The sequence below is a fragment of the Embiotoca jacksoni genome, unplaced genomic scaffold (genome assembly GCF_022577435.1).
Source record: "Embiotoca jacksoni isolate LCO1_2020_lvr unplaced genomic scaffold, fEmbJac1.0.p SCAF_86, whole genome shotgun sequence".
NCBI lineage: Eukaryota > Metazoa > Chordata > Actinopteri > Embiotocidae > Embiotoca > Embiotoca jacksoni.
Window position 1 is genome coordinate 502,501 of NW_027185443.1, and position 18,315 is coordinate 520,815.

The 18,315-nt window shown below is 44.4% G+C and overlaps 4 protein-coding genes across 4 annotated transcripts in view; 2 read left to right on the plus strand and 2 right to left on the minus strand.

The window, feature by feature from the left end:
* Positions 1-5,208, plus strand: part of LOC138192477 (endosome/lysosome-associated apoptosis and autophagy regulator family member 2-like) — a 12,376-nt gene extending 7,168 nt beyond the window's left edge. The window contains exons 10-22 of the mRNA XM_069139885.1: positions 1-69; positions 209-299; positions 566-668; positions 862-999; positions 1,162-1,434; positions 1,537-1,710; positions 1,938-2,127; positions 2,245-2,341; positions 2,422-2,523; positions 3,020-3,146; positions 3,227-3,405; positions 4,019-4,181; positions 4,779-5,208. The exon at positions 1-69 is cut by the window's left edge and continues 60 nt beyond it. Of these exons, the coding sequence (XP_068995986.1) occupies positions 1-69; positions 209-299; positions 566-668; positions 862-999; positions 1,162-1,434; positions 1,537-1,710; positions 1,938-2,127; positions 2,245-2,341; positions 2,422-2,523; positions 3,020-3,146; positions 3,227-3,405; positions 4,019-4,181; positions 4,779-4,850 (1,778 nt within the window). The 3' untranslated portion in view covers positions 4,851-5,208. The remainder of the gene's footprint in view (positions 70-208; positions 300-565; positions 669-861; positions 1,000-1,161; positions 1,435-1,536; positions 1,711-1,937; positions 2,128-2,244; positions 2,342-2,421; positions 2,524-3,019; positions 3,147-3,226; positions 3,406-4,018; positions 4,182-4,778) is intronic.
* A 580-nt stretch (positions 5,209-5,788) lies between these two features.
* LOC138192479 (tetraspanin-9) lies at positions 5,789-10,178 on the plus strand. The gene is made up of 9 exons (XM_069139888.1): positions 5,789-6,166; positions 7,340-7,382; positions 7,648-7,727; positions 7,868-8,059; positions 8,367-8,441; positions 8,547-8,648; positions 8,818-8,949; positions 9,567-9,650; positions 9,753-10,178. Exons 3-9 carry the CDS (start codon positions 7,665-7,667, stop codon positions 9,822-9,824), a joined length of 720 nt encoding a protein of 239 aa, XP_068995989.1. The 5' UTR covers positions 5,789-6,166; positions 7,340-7,382; positions 7,648-7,664; the 3' UTR covers positions 9,825-10,178.
* A 166-nt stretch (positions 10,179-10,344) lies between these two features.
* On the minus strand, positions 10,345-14,258 carry amdhd1 (amidohydrolase domain containing 1). Its single transcript, XM_069139886.1, has 9 exons — positions 14,038-14,258; positions 13,511-13,617; positions 13,036-13,100; positions 12,695-12,972; positions 12,379-12,604; positions 12,022-12,146; positions 11,837-11,930; positions 11,576-11,736; positions 10,345-10,716 (listed from the first exon to the last, which is right to left on the minus strand). The coding sequence occupies exons 1-9, from the start codon at positions 14,172-14,174 to the stop codon at positions 10,611-10,613; spliced, it is 1,299 nt and encodes a 432-aa protein (XP_068995987.1). The 5' UTR covers positions 14,175-14,258; the 3' UTR covers positions 10,345-10,610.
* A 131-nt stretch (positions 14,259-14,389) lies between these two features.
* Positions 14,390-15,733, minus strand: snrpf (small nuclear ribonucleoprotein polypeptide F). Its single transcript, XM_069139889.1, has 4 exons — positions 15,593-15,733; positions 14,961-15,086; positions 14,808-14,872; positions 14,390-14,620 (listed from the first exon to the last, which is right to left on the minus strand). The coding sequence occupies exons 1-4, from the start codon at positions 15,593-15,595 to the stop codon at positions 14,554-14,556; spliced, it is 261 nt and encodes an 86-aa protein (XP_068995990.1). The 5' UTR covers positions 15,596-15,733; the 3' UTR covers positions 14,390-14,553.
* Between the last annotated feature and the right edge of the window lie 2,582 nt (positions 15,734-18,315).

Genomic DNA, 18,315 nt, shown 5'->3' on the forward strand with positions numbered 1-18,315 from the left:
ACGTGCTGCCCTCCAACATGAAGACTTCCTGCTTCAACGTGGGCAACTCCAAATGCGACAGCATGAACGGTGAGCACGAAGGAGGCGATCTCCGATCCGGTCGTTATGAAATGTGACGGATTTCGTTTTAATGGTGTCTCCGCACTGAATATAGAAATAATAATAATAATAATAATAATAATAGTGTGTTAATATGTGTGTTCGTCAGGATGGGAGGTGGCGGGAGACCACGTCCGCAGCGGAGCGGGCAGCTCGGACAACGACTACCTCATCCTCAGCTTGCACGTTCCCGGCTTCAAGTGAGTCCGTGAGCCAGCGAGGCGACTGCCCGGGAAGATCTGCTTGTTTTCAGCGAGATTTAAATTTCAAATTTAGACACAACAGAAAGAGGAAAATCAAATCCTGTCAGCATCTCTGAGCCGTCTTAGCAACAGTATTTTGTAGGAAGTAGTTTGTGTGTGCGATGGTGTTTAGAGGACTAAATCTCTGCCTGTGTGTGTGTGTGTGTGTGTGTGTGTGTGTGTGTGTGTGTGTGTGTGTGTGTGTGTGTGTGTTTGCGTGGCAGAGTCCCAGCGTCGCTCGCAGGGATGACTGGCGGCGAGTTTGGCCAGATAACCTTTGTGTTCGAGACCATCTGCTCGGCCGACTGCGAGCTCTACTTCATGATGGTGTGTGTTTGTTCTCAGCAGAAGGTAGTAATTAGGTGACGCAGCTCCCCAGTGAGGCGGAGCGGTCGCGTTGCTGCAGCTCATTACAGCGTTACCGCATATTTACCGTTCGGCATGACGACCCGTGTGTGTGTGTGTGTGTGTGTGTGTGTGTGTGTGTGTGTTTGTCCTCCCCCCCGTCCTCCGCCTGCAGGACGTGAACAGGAAGACCACCACGGTGGTGGAGTCGTGGGAGGGCAGTAAGGGGAAGCAGTCGTACTCACACAGCATGACTAGGGACGCCTCCGTCATGTACACGTGGGCCTTCCAGAGGACCAACCACGCCGTCGACGTGAGTGAACAACACAGAAATGTTCCTTTAGTCCCTTTTCAAAGGTCGCTGTGACCTCTTCACCATCGGTGCTCGGGCCCTAATTCATATGAGCTGCGTTGTTGAAGGATAAAAGCCCTGCAGCAAACTATGGAAGTGAAATGATCTCTGTTTCGTCCGCAGGTGCGTCGGTACGTCGGTGACATGGTGAAGCTCTACTCCATCACTGTGACCAACGCCCTGGACGGCGTGGCGTCGGCGTGCCGGGCCTGCGCTCTGGTACCCCAGAACTCCCAGCGGGCCGGCTCCTCCTGCGTCCCCTGCCCCGCCGGCTTCTACATCGACAGGGAGACCAACCGGTGCCGGGAGTGCCCCCCCAACACACACCTGTCCGGGCGACACACCTTCGGCCAGGACACGTGTGTCGCGTGTGGACCAGGAAGTATCAGCAACAAGGTGGAGAGACCCGCTGTTGACTTTAAAAACCCGCCTCATTCTTTATGAGTCGTTGTTGTCACGGAAACAACAATAATTTCCAGGTGTTTCCTTCTCTTTCAGGAACACTCCCGCTGCTACAGCGACTGCTCCTTCACCCACACTGAGAACAACCGCACGCTGACCTTTGACCTCAGCCCGCTGAGCGACGCGGCCTCGCTGACCATCGGGCCGAGCTTCACCTCCAAAGGCACAAAGTACCTCCACCTGTTCAACATCAGCCTGTGTGGCCACGAGGTAACTGAATTTTAATTTTGGATTCCTTCTTTATTTTTTAACGTGTTATATGTACATTATATTATTTATTTACCCTCCCGACGTTGTGGCAAATTATCTTGTTTTGAAGATCCCGCAGTGGAAAACAAATCAGTTTTTAGTTGTTTTTTTTACACCCGGTGTGAAATAGCCGTCGTAACTATAGCAACGGACAGACTGATTTTCATGCTGTGTGCGCGTCCTCTCAGGGGAGGAGAGCCGCCGTCTGCACCGATAACGTCACCGACGTGTCCAGCAAAGACGACCAGACCGAGGCGACTCAGTTCGTCAACTCGGTGGACAGCTTCATCTGCCAATCAACCATCATCCCAGCAGATGGGCGGGGCTTCAGGATGGCCATTTCCTCCCAGTCCATCAGCCTCGCTGACACGTTCATCGGTGTGACACTCATTAAATGTTAATATAATAATAATAATAATAATAATAATAATAATGATCTGTGATTAACAGCCAGTTAAAACTGCTTCGACGTGTCTGTCCTTGTTTTTTTTTGAGGAGCGACGGTCGACTCTGTTTTCAACGGCGTAAACGCCAAACCGGATCTGTTCCCGGAAAACTCGCAGGACGTTCCCGACATCAACTTCTTCTACAGGTACAGAACGAAAGACGGAGGCGGTGTTGGCATGTTTTTGTTGTGTTTTAAGTCCTGACTGCGCTTTTGTTTTCCTTCAGGTCGACGCAGGCGACGGCTTCATGCGACCAGGGGCGGAGCTCCGTCATCACCGTTCGCTGTAACCCGCAGAAGTCGGAGCGAGGGGAGCTCTCGGTGCCCGGGTACGTGAGTCAGGATGGGATCGTTTTATAATCCGAAGTTTCATTTTTAATGCTTTGGCTAGTTCGGCTGAATTTAGGGCCGCAACTAATGATCCCTTTTGATTATCTGCCAGATATTTTCTGTTTTAAAATTTTAGTTTTTTAAAACACCAAAAAAAGCTCCATTTTGTTATGTGTTTTCTTAGATTTGATTTTGTTGAATTGTCTATAAAATATATATACACAGCTGTCACAACAGAAAAGAAGAGAAAAACAGTTGTGAAGTTGCTGAAACTGAAAAAAAAAACAGATTTATCGTTGCAGCTATTTCTGTGTTTTGCTTGCAGACTTTAGACGATCACAAATCGCATGTTTACGGATTTCATATCCAAATGTGTCTCATATTAGATCATGTAAGACAATGAAAAAAAACTCTGTGACTTACCTGTTTGTGTGTGTGTGTGTGTGTGTGTGTGTGTGTGTGTGTGTGTGTGCGTGCGCGCGCGCGCGCGCGCAGCTCCTGTCCTGCAGGAACATGCAACGGATGCACGTTTCACTTCCTGTGGGAGAGCGCCGCCGCCTGTCCGCGCTGCACCGAGGACGACTACCACCGGATCGAGGGCGCGTGTCGGGGAGGCGTTCAGGTAACGCAGGAAACACCTCGAATCTGCTGCTGCTTCGTGTTCAGACGAATCATTTCTGAAACACCCTCCATCTCAAACAGGAAACCCTTTACGTGTGGAATGAGCCCAAGTTGTGCACCAAAGGTCTGTCGCTGCCTTCTCGGAGCTCCGCCCCCTGCGACGACATCGCGCTGTGGCTGAAGGTCGGGGTCGGAGGCGGCACCTTCATGGCCGTGCTGCTCATCTCCCTCACCTGCTATTTCTGGAAGAAGAACAAGAGGTGAGGATGCAACCGGACCGACGTCGCAGTGAAGTGTCGTTCAAAGGTGAAGATGTCGGCGTCTGTTTTTCAGCGGCAGCGAAGGATCCGATTCTTTTGGGGTCTGAAGGAAGTGAAGGCGGAATCAGCCATGAAAGCGCGTTGTTGACAGTTTAAGAAAAAAAAAAAAAAAAGTCAGATGATTTGGTGGGAATAGATTTAATATTATGAGATTATGGTTACAAATTTAGGAGAACAAGTTATTGATTATTACTAACATTGCAAAAATAACTTTTATATAGATATTTGATATTTCAAGAACAAAACGTTTTGTAAAATTTTGATATTTTAAAGGGGAAAAAAAGCTAATTTTTCTAGAATTAAATTTAAAAAAAAAGATTTGTTTTCTCTTGTGGGGAATTGTTTTTTTTTTTTTACTCAATTGTAGAAAACAATTTAATAGTTAGCAATTACTGACAAAAATCCGTCAATATTTTACAAAACAAAATGTTGTAATAATACAAAGCTTTTGACGTATGAATTAAAAAACTGGACGTGACAGTTGAGCTGAGTGAAATATCCGGCTGAACGCTGTCTGCTGTTAAAGATGTGACTTAATCCCCCTGTGGTACAGGCTGGAGTACAAGTACTCCCGTCTGGTGATGACCGCCAACAAGGAGTGTGAGCTGCCAGCTGCAGACAGCTGTGCCCTGGTGGAGGGGGAGGAGCCTGACGACGACGTGGTCTACACCCAGAAACCCTCACTGCTGGGGAAACTCCGGGCCATCGCCAAAAAGGTGTGGGTACGCGTTATCGAGCAAAGTGTTACTTCATGTGTTCACTTTCACTCAGATTTAAAGTGTACGGTTGAGTTTTTTAATCCTGTTTATTAAGTCCGACTTCACTTAGTCTCAGCTTCAGTCAGGCCTCCAGTTTTCTTCTCGACAACAAGTACACACAAAACAAAAATAGTTGTCGTGAAACTAATTCAGTCACATTTTTGGAGGGGTTTGGTTCAGTGAGTGGTTTTAACCATTAAAAATTGGAGTTTGATGGTGTATTAAAAATACATATTGAAAATACATCAAATTCCCGTGCAACTAAATGCTCAGACAAGAGGGAGTAAAATTGTGAATAATTTTAATTATTCAAATGAAACCATGTTAGAAGTTTAAAGGGAAAATCACCACTGATTTAATCTTTAAAAATGTTTTTTACATGTGTGACGTCTTCTGTGCTGACCTTAATTACAGATTTCTTTCATTTCTTTAAAGAAAATTTAAAAAAATTGGTGTAATTAATGAAAGAAATTCCTGGTCAATATATATATTTTTTTTTTTTTTGCAGTATTATCCCTCTTTAACCTATTTGCTTGTGATGTGTGGGTTTCTCAGCACGAGGGTGGAGAGAGCAGCGAGTCGGTGCAGCTGAACTCCTCCCACGCTGATCGATGGGTCCTGGGATAAAGAGAGGCAGAGAGGTAAATAGAGGAGGAACAGTCTGTCAGTGATTGTCACTGTCTGCCTCCCTATGACTCCCCCCCCCTCCCGCCCTCACTGTGGGACAGGGTGGGCTGCCGCTACATACCCGGTTTGGGGACAGTCTGGACACTGACTTTTACTCCTGGAACCCTGGAATCCACAGGAAACAAACACACTCTTCCTTTAATACCACGGATCCTCAAAAGCAACAGCTGAAAGACCAACATGCTTTTAATGTTTTTTGTATATTTTGTATTTTTTTTGGTGGTATTTTCTGTTCAGTGTCACGTGTTAATATTAATGTTACAATGATGAAACCTTTATTAAAGTCCTGTTCAGCTTTGGGGTTTTCGGTGTGGATGTTTGGACTTCATATACCAGGTGTTAACATTTTTATATAGTGCTGTTGTAGCTGGTCAAAGTCTAGTTTTAACTCATTTATTTATTCCAAAGGGTCACCAGATAAATCTCGGGTCGTCGTGAGATTATGAAGAAGAAAGGAAAGAGAAAAAAAATTATTCTGATAAACAAATATATGTTGGATTTTTCAGATTAGTTTCTCTAATGTTGGATTTTTATTTTTATTTTTTTTTTGCATAAAATTGTAAATAATTTTAATTATTAAAATGAAACCATGTTAGAAGTTTAAAGGGGAAAATCACCACTGATTTAATTTTTAAAAATGTTTTTTTTGGGGTTATGTGTCTTAATGTTAAAAAGTAACTCGGAGGTAAAACTGTCAAATAACTGTAGTGAAGTAAAAAGTACAATATTTTTCTTTTCTGAAATGTAGTGAAGTTGCATAAAAACTCCTTAAAATTGTACTGTGGTTTTGAGCTTATCCTGTAACTTTAAGAGTATTTTTGAAGTCAAAAGAAGTTGATTCATTTGTTTGGACTCTGTATAAGTCAGTAACCGGCCGCACGCAGCTGTTATTTTCCTAGGATGGTGACGGCATGGCCCCGCCCTACTCTGCCTCTGATTGGTCAGGAGGGTTAGTGATCGGTCAGGGTCGTGCCTTCGCCGTCCTAGGAAACAAAGGGGCCCCCCCTCTCTCTCTCCGACGGTCACGCCTCCAGCAGGGCCCGCTGTGCTCCTCCCTCTCCGGAGAAAACCTCCTCCTCCTTCTCCTCCTCCTCCTCCTCCAGCCATCGACCGAAACTTCAAAGCCAATTTCGCACTTTAACAACCGTCGGACCTGCGCTTTAAACCCGATGCCGAGACGGAGCAGCATGTGAAAGTTTCCTGCTTGTAAAGCCCGATACGTTAGTGGGGAGATGAGCTCCAGTTCGTAGCCAAAGGTAGGAAACCGTCTCCCCCCCCTTTTTTTTTTTCTTTCCTCCTCTTCTGTCTTCCAACATAGACATGGAAACAGACACGGCCAGCAGAGCCACCGGGAAGTTTATTAGTCGTCTTCGGGCAAACAGTAACGTGTTTTACTATCGCAAAAAAAAACAAAATATTAAAGTTGGATTTAAAAATGGCGCCTGCGCGCTCCTTTTTTTTTTTTTTTTTCGTTTTTATCGAAAACGTTTGTAACTGAAGTTCTGACCGGTGACGTCACGTCGGGACGAGGACCCCCCCCCCCTCCCCTCCCCCTCCACTTCCCCTCCACTTTGTCCAACTAGACAACAACAATAACTTCCTTTTAACCGCAATAAATCACCAACGAATCAGATTATCTGTTTAAAAACAGTCTTAATTTTTTGTTTTTGTTTTTTACATTAAGTAACTATTGTTTTAAAATATTGTTCCTCTGTGTGCGCGTGAAGAAGTTGCTTCAAACAGACGTAATTAATTCTACTTGAAAAGATGAAAACTTAAATAAATTAAAAATTGACAAAAGTGTATTGCATATTTATGTCAACAGAAAACGGCACACTTTATTTTTTGTGAAACCAGACTTTCAATGACAAGTTATTTTATTTATCATGTCTGACCTTTGACCTTGTTTTCTTCCCTTAAAAAAAAACCTCCAATTTGAGCCAGCTAATATGGTATTTGGACTTTATTTAATAAATGTTAAATTTAGTGCATTTATTAATAATTACAGTGATATAAAATCTGATCCAAGTGGTTTTCCAAAAATACTCACGTGAAGAAATACAAATATTCAATCCAAACTTACTTTTAATAAAGAAATGTATAAATAGAATTAGTTATTGCAAGATATATGTATGTTGGGGCGATAAATAACAAACGCCACAATACAGATATTCCAAATATATAATTGATTTAATTTTAAATAGTGGACATTTTACATGTAATCAAGCAACTTAAAATTAGATGACGTCATTTGTCAGTGATGTCACCGTCCGGTCCCGTGTGTTGGACGTCGGTGATTCAGTGACCACAGGAGGACGACATACAATCGCTCAAAACCACATTTGAATCGTTGTCGTAGTGACCTTCAGTTGTCGTAACGCCGGTGTCCACGGCAACAGCGTTAACACTCGGTCACTGTTGTGTTACAGGTACGCCACCGTAGCCTCTTCGTTCTCCTGCTCGTCAAAGGTGGTAAGTTCATCTCCTCCTCGTTTGTCGTGTTGTGACTCCTCCACCGGTAAACCGTGACATCATGGGAATGAAAGCTGGTTTGTGCACTGGGATGTGGGAGCAAACGATGTTTTCCTCCTTTTAAAAACTCCCAACTCGAGCCAGTAATTATGACGCAAGACGGGACTTCATGAAACAAACGTTCATCTTAGTGCGCAGATTTTTCATTTATTAACAATCACAGCAACATGAAATTACAAATTTGTTTGTATTTATTTGTTTACAGTGCCCGTCTGCTCAGTCATGGCTCGCGGCTGCATCTGCTGTGTGAAATACATGCTCTTCCTCTTCAACTTGCTCTTCTGGGTAATTTACTCCACACACACACCGAGTCGCAAAAAATGTTCTTCAGACGTTGCCATGAGTTAGTAGTGAGATCAGAAAAAGCACTTTTTATTATCAACAAATCAGCAGGAAGTACGTGGAGTTTCCTGTGTGTGTTTCAGCTGGGAGGCTGCGGGTTGTTGGGTGTCGGCGTGTGGCTGTCGGTTTCTCAGAGCAGCTTCGCCGCCCTGTCGCCCTCCTTCCCGTCGTTCTCCGCCGCCAACCTCATCATCACCCTCGGCGCCCTCGTCATGGTGACGGGTTTCCTGGGTTGCCTGGGTGCCATCAAGGAGAACAAGTGCCTGTTGCTGAGTGTGAGTACACTACAATACCCATAATGCAGGTTTTTTTTATTTTTATTATTTCACTTCAGTAATGCTGTGTTCAGGTGGCACGGGAATTATGAACGCTGGAACAATTTGTGTTACGATTACTTGACGAAGAATTACTTTATTTCCTTCACTTAAAAAGTTATTTTTTATAATTCACCCTGAACCTGAAATTAAATGTATTTTTAAGCCCGCAGTTCATATTTACGATCTTTTGCGTTGTCGTTCATGTAACATTAGTACGTCATACGTCCTTTTATTGTGATTATCTGACACTTTTTCTTTTAATCAGTTCTTCATCGTTCTGTTGGTCATCCTCTTGGCTGAACTCATCCTCCTCATCCTCTTCTTTGTCTACACAGACAAGGTAAGGCTGCTGCGTGAAGCAACGTTCACATTGGGTTTTTTTTTATGATCCTCTCCTGCTGTGAACAAGCGTGCCGACATATCCCATAATCCACCTTTTTCCCAGGTGAGGGAAAATGCCAGACGGGACCTGAAAGAAGGGCTGGTGCTGTACAACACGGATGACAACGCAGGCCTGAGGGAGGCGTGGAACACCATACAGGGAGAGGTACATAAATCAGACATTTCTTCTTCTTCTTCTTCTTCAATGAATCCTACAGCTTCCTGAAATGCACTTCGTAACTTAACCTTCAACTTAAAATCAAGTTTACCACGCGGTTTTTAGTTCAACATAAAGTGACTCTTTTTCTCTTCTTTCTCTCTTGCTTCTTTGCCAGTGGAAGTGTTGTGGTGTGATGAGCCACGACGACTGGTACTCTGCCCTGCATCAAAACGTGGTTCCTGATACCTGCTGCCAGCAGTTTTACCGGGGCTGCGGAAACAACGCCTCCAATACCTTATGGACGAGGGTGAGTCCCATCTGGAGATGATCTGTGCTCTTTTTAGTGCCAGTATTTCACATTAAAACACTAAAGACAACAATAAATCAATCCTAAAATCAAGTATTGTGTATATTGTGTGCCATAGACCTCAATCATAAAAATGTCAGAAATATTTTAGACGACGTGCTATAGTACGAGATTTTTTTCAGTTTTGCCGACATTAAAGAACTGACTTTTTTGCGCCATTTATGACGACGTGCCATAAGTATGACTTCAAGACACATCAGGCGGCACAACAGTGCAGTCAGCGTTGTCGTCTCAGTCTAAAAGGTCCGCGGTTCGATCCCCGCCTGGGACTTTCTACGTGGAATTTGCATGTTCCTGCAGAAATAATAAGTAAAAGTAAAATATGGACGACTAACTTATGCTTGTTCTTGCTCTTGACGTGGTTTTTCATGTCAGATGTTAACCTCGTCCTTTGTCGTATGTCGTTCAAGATACGAACTATCACGTGGTCCAAAACTGAACTAGTGAACCTAAAAAAAAAATTTTTTTTTAAAAAAAGGAAATGTTTATTCTCGGTATAAATTCATAAACAGTTTCGTTGACGACCTGGTTTCCATCTTTCATCGCCGTGTTTTCAGGGTTGCTATGACAAAGTAGAGGAGTGGCTGGACGACAACAAACACCTGCTGGGAACCATCGCTATGTGCGTGTTGGTCATACAGGTGAGCAGCCGTCCCCTCTGAACCACAAAACACTTTCACATCTTTACCAAAAACAGCACGTTTAATAACTCCTCATTTCATTTATTGATTTTGTTGTTCCAGCTGCTCGGTATGGCTTTCTCCATGACGCTGTACCAGCAGATCCACCGAGGAGGGAAGAAGTACGAAGCCTGAGGCCGACGATCGGCGTAGTTTCAACACAGTTGAAGCTTCGGTACACAAAATATATCCGCTTTGTTCTTTAATGGTAAAAAAAAAAAAACACAAAAAAAAACAAGCCAGTTATCACGTGTGACGCTTTTTTTTTTTTTTCCATCTCTGCACCCACTTATTCTTGTGAATAGCATTTTAACTAGTATTTTTCACGGTTAGCGTTTTTACTCACTACAACGAGGATTGTTCTCTGAGCCGAAAGTTAAGACGAGAAAAGTTGATCTGGTTGTTTGAAGACTGTGGAAATATATTTCGAGGAAACGGTTGCCGTGTACTTGACGTGTTTAATAAAGGCAGAGAGCACCTCTTCACTAACGGCTTGTTTTATTTGGTTTTCTGCCGTTTTTATTCATTTTAGATCTCTGATATCGACTAACGCTGGTGTCGGGGGATTTGTTGATACCGATGAGACAACATTGACTCACTCGGTCTCACGGACACTTTTTTACGTTGATATTAAACGTAAAGAAACATGACAATGTTTTGGAAACAGCTTCCCGACATTTATTAAACATAATCTACAACCAGCTGACGGTGAGCTGAAATACTAAAACCAGAGTTTTGGAGCTGCTGGTCCCGGATGACGTAACAATCCTAAATGTCACCTAAAGTTTTAATTTCAATATTTTCTACTGCAGTTATACATTTTTTTCCCCCCGAACACGTGTAACTGTTCTTTTTCATGTCTCCGGTGGCACCTTCATTAATCATTAATCTGAATTAGCAGCCGGTTCTTCGTCGTCATGGTTACAGGTCCACGGTTTTGTCATTGTCGTACACGACGTTGCCCTCGACGACGACGTAGCGGATGACCTCCTGGTGTCCTCCCAGCTGGTAGATCAGGTGCTCCCACCTGCGCACATCAGCGTTTCATACGATAACAGTAATAATAAAGTTCAACTTTACATTTAACTTTACTGCATATTAATCAAAACATCTCATTAAAAACAATCAACAAAGCGGCTAAAGTTCACGGTTTCTGCTCGGGAATCAGAATATTTTCTACCTGTCTGGTGAAATATTAATAATAATAATAATTAAAAAAAAAACTGATCTCACCCAGTAGAATAAAAAGCCTCGCAGATAAATGCAGCAAAATGTCAGAACTGATGAATAGATATAAAACTGATTGTAGATATCATGAATGGAAAATGTCATCTCACATCTGTTCAGTATTTATCTTATATTTTCTGAATACAAAAGCCATTTCTTTTTTTAAAGATAAAAACTAATAACAAGTCTTGGCCATAATATTAATATTTAAAGCGTATATTTACAGCCCCTCTATCAGCTTTAACTTTTCGGGAAAGATTTGGCTCGATCTGATTGGAAACTTGAGGACACGTAAGCCCCGCCCACCGATGGCTGTAACCTGAGGTCCTGTCAATCAAACAAACACGCCCTCCGCCCCAAAAAAAAAAACAGCTTTTTGAGGGTCTAATTTCAAATTAATGAGGGATTATTTCCAGATTAACCTCCAGAAAACTAATAAGAAGGAGCGACTTTAGCGAACAGCACCGAGATAACTTGTGGAAAAAAATGTTTTATTGACTTTATATTTCACGAGAGAAGTTGAATGGGACTCTCTGGAGAGGCCCTCTAGTGGCACTCGGTGGTATCGCAGTTTAAGGCACTTCTGCCTCATTTTTTTTTCAAACCCGGTATTATGTACAGCCTATAATCTGGACCCAGATGTGTCGCGGTGGATTTACCGGGCGGCGTTGAGCACCAGCAGGTCTCCGTGCTTGTTGACCTCCAGCGACCCGTGTGCGTGCGAGCGTCCGAGGGCGAACGCGGCGTTGATGGTGGCCGCGGCCAGAGCCTCGGGCATGGACATCCTCATGTTGACACAGGCCAGGTGCATGACTATCGGCTGAGGACGGACACGGAGGGAGACGGAGGTTCACAGAAGAAGAAGAAGATGACGAAGACAGGTGTGTTGTCGCTCTCTTTCCACCTCCAGATGTTCTCACCATGGAGCAGCAGTAGGCGTTCGGGTTGAAGTCGCTGCCGAGGGCGACGATCACGCCGGCGTCCAGCATGTCTCTGGCCCGAGGCTGGGGCAGCCTACACACACACACACACTGTTAAGTAATGTGTGTGTGTGTGTGTGTGTGTGTGTGTGTGTGTGTGTGTGTGCGTGTGCGTGTTGGAGTACCGGAGGATGTAAGCGGTCGTCGGCAGGAGGACGGCGGCGGTTTTTGCTTCGGCCATGGCAGCGATGCCTTCGTCTGTGACCTCCTCCAGGTGACTGATGGCCAAGGCTCCAAGCTCCGCCCCCAACTGTTACACACACACACACACACACACACACACACACACACACACACACACACAGGTTAACACACAGCTACATTATAACATCTAATCAACTAACTGACCAGCATTTAAAATGTAATGTCTCTGAGACTTGAAGGATGTTTACTATGTTTTTTTGGACATTTTATGGCCCAAATGATTATTTGATTTAAAAGAAACTGAAATGAAAATGCTGATCGTGCAGCTTCAGCGGCACCTGAGCGGAGTTCATGGGATGGAGCTCGTCTCCGTGGAAGTTGATGTTGAGGCCCATGTCTTTGCCGGCCTGCAGGATGGAGCGGGTGGAGCCGAGGTCGAACACTCCCCGCTCGCAGAACACGTCGATGTTGTCGACCCGGAGCGTCCCGGCGGACATCAGCTCTCTGAGCCGCGGCAGCTGCACCCGCAGGACGTCCCGCGTGGCCTCCGCGACCGTCTTCCCTCTTGAGAAAAAAAAAAAAAAAAAAAAAAAAACAGGACGAGTTTCCAGTAACGAGCCTCCTCGGGACGCGCCGCGGAGGGCGGAGACTCACTCGGGCACGGCGTGGGCGCCGCAGTAGGTGGAGGAGACGCCGATGGGCAGCGAGCGCCGGGCCTCCTCGATCACCTCCAGCATCTTCAGCTCCGTCTGCAGCTCCAGGCCGTAGCCGCTCTTACACTCCACCAGGGTGGTGCCGGCCCGCTGCATCCGGACCAGCCTGCCGCGGAGCGACGCCAGGAGGTCAGAGGCGGCGGCGGCCCGGGTGTGCTCCACCGTGAAGTGGATCCCTCCGCCCGCCCGGTGCACGTCCATGTAGGTAGCGCCCGCCAGCTGTTTAGAGGTTTAGATGTAGTTTAATCATGAAGAAAAAAAAAACACGGCGATATAAATTACCTTCATTGCAAATTCGTGCACGCGGTCTCCGGCCCAGACCGGGTGGGTGTGAGCGTCAACCAGCCCTGAAACAACAAAACGGGTTTTTAAAATGTTCATCCCGGATTATCAGGGTTTCCACATCAAGTCAAATCTCAAATTTGGTATTTCCACGATCTTTAAATCAAATAAAATCACCTTTGTGCTGATCGGACAAAATCCTGCTCCGTTATTTATGATCCCGGCGGTTTGTGAGTTTTATTTACTCGTTCAAAGTTTTTCTTTTTGACTGCTTGAACAATAAACTGAGCAAAAATATTTCTTCTTAAACGGGAACAAACTGAAGGAATTCCCCAAAAGGAGCATAAAGAGCTCCCTCGCTCATATTTTAATAAATGAATCTGGCTTTTGCCAAAACTCCAAACAGTAAATGTCCCCTCTTGGTAGAAGATCTACGACCTTTGACCTTTCCTCTGCAGGAACAGCCGATACTCACCCGGCAGGACGCACATCCCCGTCGCATCGATCACTCGGTCGAACGAAGCCTCTGAATATTGATCTCCGATGGTTCCTGCAGGTCCGACAGCTTTAATCAGTCCGTCGCTGTGAGGAGACACAAATCACGTTAATGTCAACATTCATTAATGACAAAAAAAAGTTTTTACACTATTGATTAGAAAAAGAAAATACAGGAATAATGAGCAGAAGCATTCATTTATCCAGTGACGTCGTCCCCTGGTGTGTAATGAGCCTCTACGGCCTCAAGGGGCGCCGGTGAGCATCACGTCACCTGCAGCCGAGAGCAGCGACACGGGTGCAAAAACAAAAAGAAATGACATCAAGTCCTCTTAAAGAATCTGATAAAAAATAAAATAAAAAAGTCCTGCAACTTAAGACTGAGAAGTAAATCGGTTGATTCCTGATTTAATCAGCGATCAAACAAAACAATCCGTTTGCCGCTTCTCACATGTTGTCACGTCTGCAAATGTTAAAATGAACGTTTAAAAGTCGTCGGGAACGTACCTTCCGACGACGACGCTGCCGTTCTCCATCACAGACAGACGCTGCATCCCGTCTCCGGTCAGGAACTTCTCCCCGTCGCTGCAGATCAAAACCACCTGATCGGCGTTTTTCACCAGCAGCCTGTGATTTCTGGACATTTTTTTCCGGCGGCGACTTTCTCAAGTGACTCGAGCTTCAACGGGGAGTTTTGGGAGAAGGCAAATATTTACAGAGGAGGGCAAAGTTCAAAGTGCACAGAGAGAGGGAGAGAAGGGGGCGGAGCTACTTGTACAAATTCATACATCAAAAACCACAAAAATCCTCTTTTTTTTTTTTTTTTTCTAAGAAATGAAACATACCAGTCTTTATTTTGTATTTTTTTTCACAACATACAAACGGCCTCAAGTACAGTAAAAAAAAAAAAGGAGAAAAAAAAAAGGGAATCACTTCACTTCAAAAGCTGCTGGAAAAAAAACACCTAAAATAAAAAAACAAAAGTCGATCTGTTTCACACGGTGAAAACACAAATCGTCTTCGTCACTCTCTCATCTCTCCGTCCTCCTCCTCTTCTTCGACGCCTCTGATGTACAAAACGTTATTACACCTGCGGAGATGAAAACACGAAGCTCTGACTCGAGATGGAAGAAGGACAGACAGACGCTCTTTCTGCTCCCAACACTGATTTCTGTCGCTTTAATAATTAACGCAAGTCAGATAAACTCGTTAACAAAGGAGCCTCGACTCAGTCAGAATATAAATGTTTAAAAAAAGATAAAAAGGTGTTTAAATACCTGATGAGCACTTCGCCCAGATGACCCGCCAGAGCTCCGTCCACGAACTCCTCCGTGTTGGCCAGCTGTCGGCGTCACATATAAAAAGGTCAAATGTCACGAAGGTACTTTTTATTCTCATTTTATTCTCATTTTAAAATCTCTGATCCTCACCTGCATGTTCATGTATCCGTCCACAGACACCAGGTAGCCCTTGTACTCCATGCCCCACTTCAGCTTCACCATCACCGGCTTGCCCGTGAGGCCGTTCAGGAAAGGCTTCGGGTTCAGCGGTAAACTCTGGAAGAACAAGATTCATGCATAAATAAATGATTTAACATTATTTAACATCTGCAGAACAACAGCCGATGAAACGATCCTTTCTGATGTGATGTTAATTGATTTTAATATCTAATGACGACGCCTCCTTTTCGAGGAGAACCGTAAAGCTGCAGGTTTGTGGAGACCAACTTCTGCTCGTTTGCGTTTTTAAATCACACGCTTGTTAAAATTGGAGATTTTTTGAATGGACTTTGGTGCGGGCGTCTCCGGCTCGAGTTTCCGGTCCAAAACGTAAACAAAAGACGACGTAACTTCGCGCGGTAAACAAGCGAAACAGCTGTTTTAGTCGGTGAGTATTACATCTGACGCATAAAAGTAAATAAAGACTTTTATTTTGTTCTGTCGACGGTTTGAATGAGAAGCTAACGCAGCTAATGCTAACCAGCTAGAAGGCTAAGGTGCTAACGGAAACAGCCCGACCGAGTATCCGGTCGGAAAGAGTCAAGTTTTAAAGTTTCACTCACCATTTCCTTTAAAGTAAAGACGTTGGTAGTGTACAAGTTCAACGGTTTGATATCTTTTCGTCACAATTACGTTTGCGCTTCACGCACAAGCGGCAGCACACGCTTTACCGCCGAACAGGAAGTACAACAAGTCCCCGGAAACGGAACCAGAGCGGGTTTCCGGTTTTCTTTTCTTGTTATTTTTTTTTTTAACATACCGCCTCCTGTCGGTCGGAGGTCGGAACTGCACCGATCCTAATTTAATTCCCCCTTCCGTTGAAACTTCGATGTTCTTTCACTTCACGGCACAAAACGAGTTTTAATATTCACCTGCTGAAGAGAGAAAGTTTGTTTTTAATCACTTTGAATCTGAGTTTAATATTTAAGTGAATCTGTGAGCAATGATTTTCTTAGTTTTGATGCCGTGTGTGATTCAATATGTCTGTATTTTATTAAACAACCTTTAAAAATTTATATAATAACATCAAAATAGAAAATAAAAACTATTATGTGTAAAACGTTAAAACTACAAACATTTAGTCACACTTCAAAGGTGCCTATTTGTGTTTTTCACTTGCAACATTAAACATGTTCAACTTTTTTTTTTTTTGCTTCAGGGCTCATAGGTGGTGCAAAAAAAACCCACAATTATCTCATTAATCAACTGACAGAATATTTGCGGCTGCATGAGACGTATTAGTCCCTCTCACGTCATAATAATCTTTTAGAAAGGCTTTATTTAAAAACGTGTTATTCTATTTCTGTCCAAAATTAAAAAAAAATCTTTCAAAGTAGATTTAGCATCACCATCACTGTCTTTCTGCCCTGATTTGAACATTACTGCAGGTACAATAGCTGCTTTATTTATAAACCTTTCTGAAGAATTATTCAGGAATTGAAAACTCTGCTCCGTTTAGGAGTAAAAAAAAAAAAAAAAAAAAAGAAGTGAGATGACGGTCATATCTGGGTCGTGCTTGCTCTCTGTCTGGACAGCTTTTTCTCTCCGGGCACAAAACACTGACGATTTCACATTTTTCTGCGTTGAAGCGTTCAACTGTTACTGAAGCGTCTGACAAGTTTGAACCTGATACGCTGAATAAAACTAACATCTGACTTCCTACGGTAAAGGGCTGGGTTCTGTCAGAAAATTCCTCTGAAACTGCACTCGGGCTTTCTGTGCATGTTTGAAATACTCGCGTCCTTACATCATCTGACTTATTTTTCTTCCCGCTCCTCTTCAGCTGCCCTTTTGTGTAATTAACCGATCCGTCAGTCAGTCACTGTGTCGGTTGTGGCACGAAGATGATGGATGTGTGTGTGTGTGTGTGTGTGTGTGTGTGTGTGTGTGTGTGTGTGTGTGTGTGTGTGTGTTCGGGGCAGGGACGGAGCCAGAGGGGTCGCCGGGGGTCAGAGGGATACTGACTTGTGTCAGAGCCACTACGTGATCACGTTACTCGATGGAAAGTCGATTAAAGTACCTCGATGACCAAAAGCAAAACCGGAAAAAAAAAAAAAGACAAAAACGAAGAGAAAGATGAGAAAATGATCTTCAAACGTTTGCAAAATGGCCAGAAAAATACACAAAATGACCAAAAAGAGCCACAAAATCTCTAGAAAGAGTCACAAAATGACCTCGAAAAGACTCAAAACTACCAAAAAGAGGCGAAAAACTGAGAGATTAAAATAAATTCTCAAAAGATGTTCACAAAAAATACTTTTTTTCCCCACCAAATAAACAGTATAACTACTTTAAACTCCAACAGTTGAGATCTTCCTGCTGCGTATTTGAACTCGTTAGTCTCATCGTGTGGAGGAAGACGGCTTCGGGCCGCTGAGGATCTTTCCAGTCTGATGCCACGCGGCTCTTTGAAGTGAGCGGAGCGCTGAAACCGAGATGAGACGTAAAACCGTGAGGAGATGAAGAGGAGGAGGAGGAGGAGGAGGGGGAGGTCTGCTGTGTGAAGCTTCAAGCCAGCAGGGGGTTATCTTAGCGTAGGCTAGCGTAGCTTAGCATCGCATGAAGACAGGAAACGAGGGTTTCAAAAGGAGTCGAAAACCCCCGAGGAAAGAACAAAGTTTCCTCCCTCGCGAAGAGCGGTGGGCGGCGACCGTGCCGGGTCGCACGGAACAAAGTGAACAGGTGAGATAGTTTAACTTGGCTCACTGCTGATTGGACACGGGTCAGGTGCACAGAAAGCAGGTCACGGTCCGATTACACAGCAGACAGAAGAAGCCAAAGCCATGCTGGGTTCAGTGGAGCTCGACCCAAATGGACCGGAGCGGAAAGAACAGGTCCTCCCCCCCCCCCTCCACCCGCCCCTCGACATCAGCGGCTGTTTGTGGGTACCGTCGCCGAGAACACGGGGGCGCTGTTCAGCCTGCGGTCCAACCCGGTTCCTGCGGGGCTGAGGTCATCTTCACGTCAAAAGCTGGTCTTAAAGCACGGAGCTGTTCACGGGTGCCTCCGTCTGGTCCCTCTTCTTCTGTTTGCGGGCTACTAAGCAAGCCGTTATTAAAAACAGACGCTCATGTGGAAAGCAGGATTAAAGGCCCTGCAGTTTATTGCCTTGCATATTTCACCGGTTTTGTATGGACATCAACAATGTTGTCAACAAAAGGTCGCGGCCCGGCTTCGGCCGAGCAAACAATCGGCATAATTCAAAGCGAGTCAGCAGCATCACTTTGTGTGTGTGTGTGTGTGTGTGTCTCTGTGTGTGTATCCAAAGCCAATTAGTCAAAAATGT

Coding starts and splice junctions, on each gene's coding strand:
- LOC138192479 (XM_069139888.1), top strand. CDS start 7,665: ATGGCTCGCGGCTGCATCTGCTGTGTGAAATACATGCTCTTCCTCTTC. Junction 7,728..7,867: donor TCTTCAACTTGCTCTTCTGG/GTAATTTACTCC, acceptor TGTGTGTTTCAG/CTGGGAGGCTGCGGGTTGTT. Junction 9,651..9,752: donor TGTGCGTGTTGGTCATACAG/GTGAGCAGCCGT, acceptor TTGTTGTTCCAG/CTGCTCGGTATGGCTTTCTC.
- amdhd1 (XM_069139886.1), bottom strand. CDS start 14,174: ATGTCCAGAAATCACAGGCTGCTGGTGAAAAACGCCGATCAGGTGGTT. Junction 13,101..13,510: donor GGGGATGTGCGTCCTGCCGG/GTGAGTATCGGC, acceptor TTGTTGTTTCAG/GGCTGGTTGACGCTCACACC. Junction 12,605..12,694: donor GGCGCCCACGCCGTGCCCGA/GTGAGTCTCCGC, acceptor TTTTTTCTCAAG/AGGGAAGACGGTCGCGGAGG.
- snrpf (XM_069139889.1), bottom strand. Junction 14,873..14,960: donor ACGGATACATGAACATGCAG/GTGAGGATCAGA, acceptor TGACGCCGACAG/CTGGCCAACACGGAGGAGTT. Junction 14,621..14,807: donor CTGGGCGAAGTGCTCATCAG/GTATTTAAACAC, acceptor TCATCTCCGCAG/GTGTAATAACGTTTTGTACA.